Here is a 10,899-nt window from a genome sequence, read left to right as displayed (position 1 = left end):
CCCCATATATTTAATTCCTATACTACTGACATTTAGAAAGGATGTGAGGAAGTTTATGTATCTGGCATTGTGGTTAAGAATAAATAAATAAACGAATAAAGAAAATGTGTCTGGATCTATTTCCATGTGTCATACTTATTTATTTTTCAGGCCTTAAAACCTCTACAACTGACCTAAATTGCAATTGCCATATTCTAAGACAACTGGCTTATATTTAAACAGAAAAATATGTTCATAATTGTACCCCCACCAGAGAATTTATCACATGAAAACACCACTCTTCACATTCCAACCCTGTATGTACATATATAACACACATATAATTATGATCATAAAAATTAGAGTACTACTACTTACATAAGTGAGAAGTAGAAAACTTAAATTTTCAACAAAATTGAAATGATTGAAGAAATTATAGATCAAACCTGATGGATTATGGAGCGACTGCTAGCTGATCATTTTGAAGAATTTGTAGCACTATACAAAAAATACAGGGGTGTTTTTTGCCTTAGTAAAGAAAGAAAACACAAAATTATGTCTATCCTCTGTTTATAACCATGAAAACATGACAATTGCACATGGGCAGACTTAAAAAGATCACAGAAAATTAAAAGGGCTTGTTTCTTCCCCCTTGTGAATCAGTTAACAGTATTTATAGAATCAAAAACAAAACCTCCTTTGGCATGCACTATGTGAAATTCAGTTGAAATCTGTAGCTTGTTCTGCCCTAATTAAAATGGGTGCTGCAGACATGGAGTGATAGCAGAGAGCTGAGCATGAGCACTGACTTCGTACCACAGAGAGAAAGTTGAGAACGATGAGCAGGAGATACCCCAAGTCCTATGGGCCAAGGGCTATCCCTTATGTCATCTCAAAACAATAAAAGCACGCTCTACATTCCATGTATCTGGTAGGGCATCAGGGCCCCAGACATCGTGTCTTTAAATCACTGGATCCCAAAGGGAAACTAAAATTGCATGAGAAGGGAAAATACCACACAGTGGGAAAAAGAACCATTTTTGTAAGTCTTTATTTTTTAGTTGCTCCTCCCATAGTAATGCACTGAAAGGCATAACAGTTTATATTGTACAAAGCATTTGAAGAAAGTACCTCAACTTGCCGATTATTTCAAAATGAGATTACAAACAAAAAGAAAACAAATCTGGTTCCTCAATAAAGGGCAAAATAACTGAATACAGTCTGTTATTTACGTCTCTCTTTTAACATAAGGTCTGGAACACTTCATTTTACAAATAGGATTAACATGAACATAACATCGCACAAGCTTGCAGACAACCAGCATAAAATATGGGTACAGTTTTTAATCAGAAGAATCATGCTTCCATGAAAGAAATTATAATCGTTTATACAATTGAATCGATTTCAGTATTACAAAAACTAAGTTGCATCTATTCGCATTTAGCTCATTAAGAAAGGAAAACAAAACAACAACAACAACAAAAGGAATGTTAAGAAAAGCCAAACACCGTTTGGCACTCCCCATACACAGGTCTAGTCACCTTGGTCCTTGGAAATTCGGAAAGGGGCGTGCCTCAGACTTCAGAAAGTAGTGGCTGACTGGAACAGTGCTATTTTAATCAACAAACAATAGTTTGCCAACAAATAAATACAGGATACACGCAACACACACAAAAATTAAACATTAAAAAAAAACAGTGACATGATTGTCTAAAATAAAAGATGTTATTACAAGGATTTGGCAAACATGTATTAGTGTAGTGGTACAGTGATACTGGTGATGGACAGGTTACTTAACCTTTTTTTGAGCATTGAACATCCATAGTTTACAATATACACATACCCTTTCTCCCTAATTTTAAACAATGTACGTAAGAAGGCAAAAAGTTAATGGGAAACAAGTACTCCCTGTTATCAGTTTCTCTAATAATCGAGTGTGCATTTCATCCAACTACTTCCATCTTCAAAGGGTTAAATTACAGAAAACTTTAACAAAGAAAAAAAAATTAAATCTGTAATTAAAAGCAACTGTTCCCAATCATGTGTCAGGTGATCTTGGACAAAAAAAAAAAAAAAAAAGAATTCAGTTTCTATGGAGTGTTCGTTCCTATCAATGCTGCCATCTCAACTGCCCCTCCCCCCACCCCCTCTCTGGGGCAGGGTGAACTGGAAGATGCCTTTTCCCCAGCAAGGTTTTCATGTTCATTGAATCGCTCTCAGTCGCATCGATCCTCCAGAAGTCAGCAGCTGCCTTTGCTGTGCAAAACAAAATATCGAGAATAAATAGTTTCCTTTTTTCTTTCTTTCTTTCTTTTGCTTTCTTTCTTTTATTACTCATTCAGTTTAAGGTCACCGGACTTTAAATGAGTGACCCTTTGGGTTTCTAAGGCATTCTGCTCAGCAGTCTTTTAAATAGTCCTATAGGAAAGAGCCGTGCTACTGCTGGACTTGGTCCCACTCTGTCAACCTTGGGAATGTCATACGTGGCTTATGGACTGGATGGCACTGGATTCCGCGGCAGCCCTTGCCATACTGTGCCACACGTTGGAAGAACTGTGGGATGTCGAATGGAGGGACTCCTTCTCAGACAATGACAACATCATAGCATATGCCTGGGGTAAAAAAACAAAAACAAAAGGAGAGTCTCAGTAAATGGCATTTGAAATACATCACTTTTAATTTGCAGAACAGTATTGGTGAATGTCAGAGAGAGAAGGCCTGAGTAGGAGCTGCCCCATGGGAGGGTTTGAGAAAGCGTGGAACATTTCTGTGTGCTTGTGTTTTAATGACATGGAATTACTGCTGGCCTTCAGTGCCTAGGGACCAAAAGAGTGATATGATCTACAGAACAAAACATTAATTACCCTATCTAACATTTCAGTAGTGCCTCCATTAAGAAACAGGAGTCATCCCCCTCCAACCATAAATCAATCATGCATCCACTGTCCCTGCACACATTCAACTCACCAAAAATATCATTGTGTGCTTATGATGGAAACTGCAAATATGAATAAGACATAGTCATATTGACAGCACTGTGGTCTAGTAGAAGAAACAGTCCATGGACTCCTGCACTTTATAACTGAGAGCACTGAAGGTGAAGTGACTTGCCCAAGGTCACTTGTCCAGTTAGTGAAAAGGCGTAATTTAAATTTACTTCTGCCTAACTTTTAATTCAGTGTTCTTTTTCCAGTTCCCTTCTATACTTGAAATAGTCAATGTCGACACCCAAAGACTTTGAAAGCTGAGGTAGATCAATCAGGTCTATCAAACAATAAAATAAGACGCAAGACCCAACAGCATTCTGACCCACGTGTGCTCCAGTGCCTGCCGCAGTAGGTGCTTGGAAGTGCTCTGTGCGGAAGTGCCCTTTCTTCCCTGTTATCATGTCAAACTCTAAATAACTGTTCAGCGAATCCGCCACTTGCTGCCAAGTAAAATATTCAAATGAAATGTTTGGTCTTGACTTGGGAGTGAACTTTTCACTGTTGATTTGCTATTGTTGGTCTCATCCATTGCTAAACTTGCTTGTCAAAATGCTGCTGAAGTGGAATCATTAAAGTCCTGCCAAAGACATTCCACTGTCTGTAAACAAAGACAAAATGCCTCTGTTGTGAAGCAGAATTTCATCTCTGGGAGTCATGCTGAGACATGTGGCTGGTCTGTGGTTTCTTCCTAATCATGGCATTCAGTTAGGAAATCTGCCCTTGCAGGCTGCTTTTGATTTGCTGGGTCATCGCTCTAAATGTACACATTTGACTCTTATGTATGCAAGTTGCCTTCTGGACCTCTACAAAGTCTCAGCAGATATCTAACAAATATGTCCTAAGCCTCTACTCTATTCCAGGCACTGTGTTAGGCCTTGGGGAACCAAGGATAAACAATACCGAGTCCCTGTCCTTGGTATAGTTTAAAGTATGGGTGAAATGAGCATGGAAATGAAACTATCTATTCTAATTATGTACCCAGAGTTAGAGGGAAAAGATAAAAACTATTATGAAATGGTTTTTAACAAAACTTATTCTGATATTTGGAAGGCTGAGTACAGAGACAATTTTGGAATCCTGAGTTTTAATCCTGGCTTCTCACCTCAACTAGTTGTGTGACCTTTGGCGAGTTGCTTAACCTTTCAAGGTCACTTTCCTCATATAAAATGGGAATAATAACAAAAACCTGCCTCCAAGGGTTGTGGGGGAATCACAAGCACTAACTTCCATAAAGTGCCTAGCTCTGTGTACCTAACATAAATAGTACCTAGAATCATGAAATTCATTTTTGTAGGATAAGGTTTTTCAGAGAGGATTCCAGGTAACATGTAGCCGCTGTTGTATTAGTCAACTATCTGGGACTCGATCACTATGAAAATCACAGAGTAAATAGAGGAATGTTTTGAGTAAAGCATCTGCCTTTTGGTAATCAAAGGAAATAAACATTTTCATGCACAAGGATCAGTTTCCAGCACATAACTGAAAGCTAATAACAGTCGAATAAATGAATAAAGAGACTCATGAAAGACAGTTTGCAGAAAGGCCTGACTATTTTCAAACCAATACATATGCCATTATCAAGTAACAATAAAAATATGAGCTAGGATTGCAAAATGCTATTATTTCTGGTGATGGTAAGTGTTAGCTCAGCTGGGCAGTCACTTTATGTCAAAAATGCTGGTACTGAAATATATCACACCAATTATCTCTAGATTTTCAGGCCCTTCTGCTTTCCATTCACTTCTGACAGCTTAAAGGATTTTTAGGTTTTATGTCTTATAATGAAAAGCATTTTTGTGGAATAATTTTTATTAATTAAAAAGACCAAAGAAAACCAGGGTCCCCCAGTATCTCTGATCAACTAGGAAGGAAGAATGGAGAATCGAGGGTTTAAAACAACATTGGCTACCTCTTATGGTTGCCTCAAAGTGAAAATGAGGTGTCTACTTTTCACGTTAGAAACGGAACAATTCATTTGTTCAATCCCTATTGACTCATCGAGCAGAAAGAGCTCTTAGATATTTTCTCCACTCACCCCACTTTACAATGAGGACATGGCACCTACAGCCATGGTGCTCTGTTCTCAAGTTCATGGAGTTTGGAAACCCCAGTGTTGGGGCAGGCTGCTCTTACTTCAGTTCAGAAAGAACATTTATGTTGCCTATTAGCATACATGATGTCTTAGAGTTTTTACAGAATTTACTGATATGTAAAAACATATATTATTCCGTTGGCAAAATATTTTCCCCACCTTAGTTGAGGTCTGACTACATTTGCTCTTAAGAGCAGCCCAAAACATCTCGGTCAAATAGAAAATGTACAAGTCATATGGTCACCACTTCCAAAATGGATTAATGAGTCAAATAGGTAGACCAAAGTGACCAACAAATATGGTAATAACAGGAAGCTTCTTTTTTTTTTAAATTGATCTGAATAAACAATCTGGTTGTGTGCGGATATCACACAGAAAGTGCTGACTTCCTCTTTTTGTGATAAAAGATCTGAAGCTCTTTTAATTGGTATTTAGGGATCATTAAATGGATTTATTTTAGTTACCATAGAGCTGATAGAGTCCAATGAACTTGGGCACCATTCATTAATTCATTCAATAAAAATTGATACATTTTATTTCCAGATCTGCGTTTAAGTTGCTGCAGACTATTGGCAACTCACTTTATTTCTGATTTTCAGTTTACTCCTAAATTCTATAATTAAATGACTTGTAAATTAACTATATACAACAAGGCACAAAAAAATAGAGGATAGACTTTACTTTCTAAAATATCTTAAAATATAATTAGGTTGACAAAAATTATAGACACAAGGCAATTAGAAAACAATTCTGATGTAATATATAAGTAGGTGTAAGCAACATTATGGACCATCAATACGGGAGCAAGGGAACTGGGACATAAAGGAGAGATTATTACAGGATAGGGTTTGTCACAGAGTTTCTGTGCAGAATGCAGCCATATTAATTGCTGTGTTGGTTAACTATTCCGGATTCAGTCACAGAAAGTAAAGATTTGAACATTGTGAGTAAAGCATCTGAACCTGTTCAGATTCTAGAATACTGCAAACCAAGAATAGCTGTCTTTTTGGCACCAAAGGCACACTGTCACCAGGATGCTATACTGCCCGGGAGATATATACCTGTGATTTGGACTTTCTGTGTAACGGCTGTTTAAGTTCCTCTGGCACATGGGAAGTACTAAAAGAAGAGAGCTCAGCTTCAGTATATTGATTATCTTCCATTTTCCTCATTTTGAGGCTATCTGTGAAGTGCCTTATATGATCTAGAGCAGAAAGTCCAATTTTGTATTCTTCCTCTTTATACCTAAAATGAACCAATAGGAGAGCACAGAGGATTTTTTTTTCTTTTTCAGTTTGTTATGCAACCAAATCACTTTTCATTTGAATCTATACAGTTGTCGAATGTCATATTATATTTGCAGGAAAAAGTAGCATGCATCAATTATTGGGTGCTTTAAAAGGTTCAAACATATTGTATATTAAGATATATTTATTTCAAAATTTTTCGTAAGTAAAGCAAGCATATATTTGACATAAAGAGGTAAAGTCAATGACATGTGGAATCAGCAATGCAGTGGAGACAGAATTCATACCTTTATCATTTCCATTTTAAATAAAGCCAGTTATGATAATATTTAGTTAGCACCCACCATCCATATAAAAATATAATATTCCTATCAATTTAACTATTTGGTTAATTTCCCATGTAAAAATCTGTCATCTATATGGATTACATATATATATCAAGTGAAGTGAAATTTATCTCAATAATATTTAAGTAATAACACCAGATTATTGAATGAATTAGATAATGTTGAAATCTCTATTTTTCTTTAAGTTTTTTAGATAGAGTCTAAACAAATGCTTGGGTACTTATGTAATTTCCATTTACCCTTCCTACCTCAGGTTAATCAGAGTTCCACAAACACTGATATATTTATATGCTAGTGGGTTATGTTGATGGCCACATTATCCTTACTCCACTGTGTACGCTTTGCTAACTCAAATTCAATTTTTATGATTTATTACTCACAGACTGTGTATCACCTGTAGTATTGCTCTAATGCAGTGGTTCTCAACCTTGGCTGCACATTAGAATCACCTGGGAATCTTTTTAAAATCCTGATTTCTGGACCTCATCCTCCGGAAATTCTGTTTCTTTGTTAAGGGGTGCGGCCACAACATTAGTAACAAAGAAACAGAATTTCTGGAGGATGAGGCCCAGAAATCAGGATTTTAAAAAGATTCCCATGTGATTCTAATGTGCAGCCAAGGTTGAGAACCACTGCTCTAATGGAAGAACAGAGCCAGAAGAATTATAATCAGGTGTATCTACTCTTGCTTATTTATTGATGTCATCTGAGGCACTTACCTCACTGGGGATGTCTTGCAACTCATCTCCAGGGTGCTGGTTTCCTCATAGTCATCCTCAGGGTTTCCTTCATGTAAATTACTCGTCACTGGTTCCTTTCCTGTTTTTCCAGTAATATCATTGTCTTCATCCTCCTCATCCAACAGCACCTCATCTTCTACTTCTTCATCATCCAGTAAATCTGAATTTTGACTGGTCACTAAAGCCTTCTCATCCTTAAAGTGACTGCCATTCATTCTTTCAAAACCATAAAAAAGAAAGGGGTTCAGTTACTGGTTTCCTGTTTAGACATGCATTTAGCTTTACTATTGTGTCTTCGTAACAACAGTTTACCTTTTTAACACTTCGATAGTAATTTTATTGTTTATGCTTTATGGCAACCATGGGAAAATAATGTAACCTCACAAATAAGAAAATAAAGAAAAAATAATTGGGTGATTATTCAGATTATAAATAGAGCCTCCAGCAGAACTGGAAAAACAATCCAGTATCCGATTCCTTATCAGGCTTCTGCCTGATAAATGATATCGTTATATATGCTATAAAAAGCACACCAATGTTTTCTCTACATAATGTTACCAAATCATCATATAAGTACCCACCAATTAAAATAATAGATTTCTGGAAAACTCATATTCCTGAGCAACATTGAAAGAAGGCCAACACACATGTCTAAAGTGAATCTAAGAGTTCCAAAAAACTGGTAAGGTTGCTGCCAAAGACCAACCAGTATTAGACATTTCTAGGTAACATTGGTGGTATATGCCACTTAGACATCTATTCACATTTTGAAATATTTGAGGGTGCACTTCTTTGTATCACTTTCAAGTTACCCTTGATGGCTTGAATGTAAAAAAGTTCCTTTATCCCACGATAACATTGAGGTGGGAAATGATCTAAAAATGTAATTGTACAAATATCTTTTGAAGCTTACTTAAGCAAGCGTATCAAATATAATGATAAAAAGGAAGACTATTATATTTAAAAAGTCATTTGTAATATTTTAGGTTGTAGCTAGAAGGATTGCAATATGTGATTCAAAATTTTAATTATAAAAAAAGTTAAATTATATAGACATCCTAATTTAATACATTTGAGAGCATTTATGAAACCAGGATAAATTTTTCTGGCTTTAAAGTAAACATTAAAATATGTGTAAATTAAAGTTAAATTTCATGGTAAAATTTAAAAGTTGAAAATAAGCTGCAAAATAATTATCACTTGTTTTGCATAAGTTTTGGGAATGCTTTTGTTCATACAACAAGGAGAGAGGGTGAGGCAGAACAGACTGGTGGCAAACGCTTGGGCCCTGGATATTTCAGAGAATGTCTTCTCCTAACCATCTCCTTTTAAAGATATATGGCCAGGGAAGTGAAGACACTTGCCCAAGTTCAGAAAGCTTTTTAAAGATTAAACTATCATAGGCATCCAAGTGTTTCGATTCCCGGGCCATTCAAAATCTTTCCATTTTGTTTTATTTACTAATTAAAAAACTTGCTGACACTGTTATGTTATTGTTACAGTCATGTGCAATTTTAACATTTAATGTAACTATTTTCCAGATTATGGAAAATCAGGTACCAGTGATAAATCCATCACTTTACCCACATTTAGAAATATAAGAGCATTTAAAATTTAGGTTCCCAGGGTAAACAATAAATAAAACAATCTTGGGTGTGACAGATGCACACAGTAAAAGCCTATTTAACCAGCAAAAATCATATCATCATTAGTAAGTTTTTTATACGACTAATCTCTTAACCTCTTTTATCAGAGAATGATGAAAACATGTTTTGCACAGACATAATTATTAGTTTCCAGTTACACTGCCAACTTGTTCTTAAATGGATTGAAATTGTTATTTTAAAAAATGAAAGAAAAAGTAAAAGAACAAAAGAGTGCATGGATGAAAACCAAAATTAACAAAGCCAACATGATTAAGAAAGCCTATTTGTTAATTATGCTTTCAAATGTGGCAACTTATCGGGGATAAATTATTCATCAAAAGTAGTCTGATAGGAGATGGGGGGGTAGTTAGATGACTCAATCTTCTTACTTCTGTGCTGTTTAGACATGTTGAAGCCAGATGTTGCAGCTATAAAGTTCACAAATCTCCAATTAAGGGCTAGAAAATGTGAATAGGCATCTCAGAACCCAAATTATGTTTTTTTGTTTGTTTACTATTTCTTATTTGCATCATGTAAATATTATCAAAATGCAAGATTATCTTTCTTACTTGTTACTAGTTTTTACTTTTGATTCTCTCCCCCCCCTCTCATGAGCAGAGGAAAAGATACATCCAACTGCACTTCTTAAAGGCCACACAATAGCAGATCTCTCCTTTTTTTCCTTTGATACACTTTTATACAACTTGAAGGATAGAAGTGGTCATATATTTTTATGTTATTTTGGGAAATAATGTTTATTTGAAGCTTGCCTTAATGGAAAATTTGTCTAACATAATTAACTTTGACTTTTAATAGCATCAAAAATAGAGAAACTAACAATAATACTTGTATGGTGAAAAGTAATGGTACTTTTATTAACTAATTCCATATGACTTTAAAATTTACAATGTAGTGCCCCGGCCGGTGTGGCTCAGTTGTTGAGCATCGACCCATGAACCAGGAGGTCGCACACAGCTTGATTCCCGGTCAGGGCACATGCCCAGGTTCCAGGCTTGATCCTCAGTAGGGGGCATGCAGGGGGCAGCTGATTGATGATTCTCTTCATCATTGATGTTTCTAGCTCTCTCTCCCTTTCCTATCCTCTCTAAAATCAATAAAAACATTTTTTAAAATTTATGATGTAGTATCTTAATTGAATAGGCTATTGGATAGTTATGTTTAGAAATATCTGGTTCTCAATATTGTATATTTAATTATAACTTACAGATAAGTTATAAGAAAAATTCAGTAGTTTTGGTAAAGTCATGTTTCATTAACTTCATATAAAATGTAAAACACTAGGTAAGTGTTATTCTTATTAGCAGCATTAAAAGTTTTCTTTATGAATTAAGCCATATATGCTTAATATTGATGATGAGACAAGAGGGATCCAGTGTACCAGGTAACTAAAAGTAAGGATGATCCTACCCACTGGAACCAACATGACAGAATTCTAAGGGCATGCACTGATAGCATATAAGGAGGTGATAGAATCTTATTAAGAAGTCTCCAATGGTTTCTAAAAGGAGATGTATATGACACTCAATGGGTACTTTATACAATATGTATAGATAAAAATATATATACATATATATTTATATATATGTATAAATATATATATATACACACAGATATATACAGTCATATGTATAGTCATAAAATATGTAATATATACAAAAAATGACATATAATAGTAGCCACTATTGCCCAGTGATTCAAATGAATCTCTGTGGTGTTGTTATTCCCTTCTCCTTGGTAATTTTTGATAAAATATTCTAGATAGCTATCAAGAAAGGCAGAACAGACTGGTGGCAAAAGCCTGGGCTCTGGAATCAGTCAGCCCAGGTTGAATCCCACTTAT

At 35.5% G+C, this 10,899-nt stretch overlaps 1 protein-coding gene across 9 annotated transcripts in view; it reads right to left on the bottom strand.

The window, feature by feature from the left end:
* Positions 1–1,020: 1,020 nt before the first annotated feature.
* Positions 1,021–10,899, bottom strand: part of MECOM (MDS1 and EVI1 complex locus) — a 578,899-nt gene continuing 569,020 nt past the window's right edge. For 8 of the 9 annotated variants that reach the window (XM_070406847.1, XM_070406849.1, XM_070406848.1 and 5 more), the window contains 3 exons: positions 7,372–7,608; positions 6,120–6,303; positions 1,021–2,591 (listed from right to left, as the gene is read on the bottom strand). In XM_070406847.1, the coding sequence (XP_070262948.1) occupies positions 2,457–2,591; positions 6,120–6,303; positions 7,372–7,608 (556 nt within the window). In that variant the 3' untranslated portion in view covers positions 1,021–2,456. The remainder of the gene's footprint in view (positions 2,592–6,119; positions 6,304–7,371; positions 7,609–10,899) is intronic. The other variant, XM_070406852.1, reaches the window with a different exon arrangement.

This window comes from Myotis yumanensis, unplaced genomic scaffold, assembly GCF_028538775.1.
Source record: "Myotis yumanensis isolate MYYU_CA2020_CCGP unplaced genomic scaffold, mMyoYum1.0.hap1 SCAF_2, whole genome shotgun sequence".
NCBI classification, from domain to species: domain Eukaryota; kingdom Metazoa; phylum Chordata; class Mammalia; order Chiroptera; family Vespertilionidae; genus Myotis; species Myotis yumanensis.
This window is presented reverse-complemented; position numbering and strand designations above follow the sequence as displayed.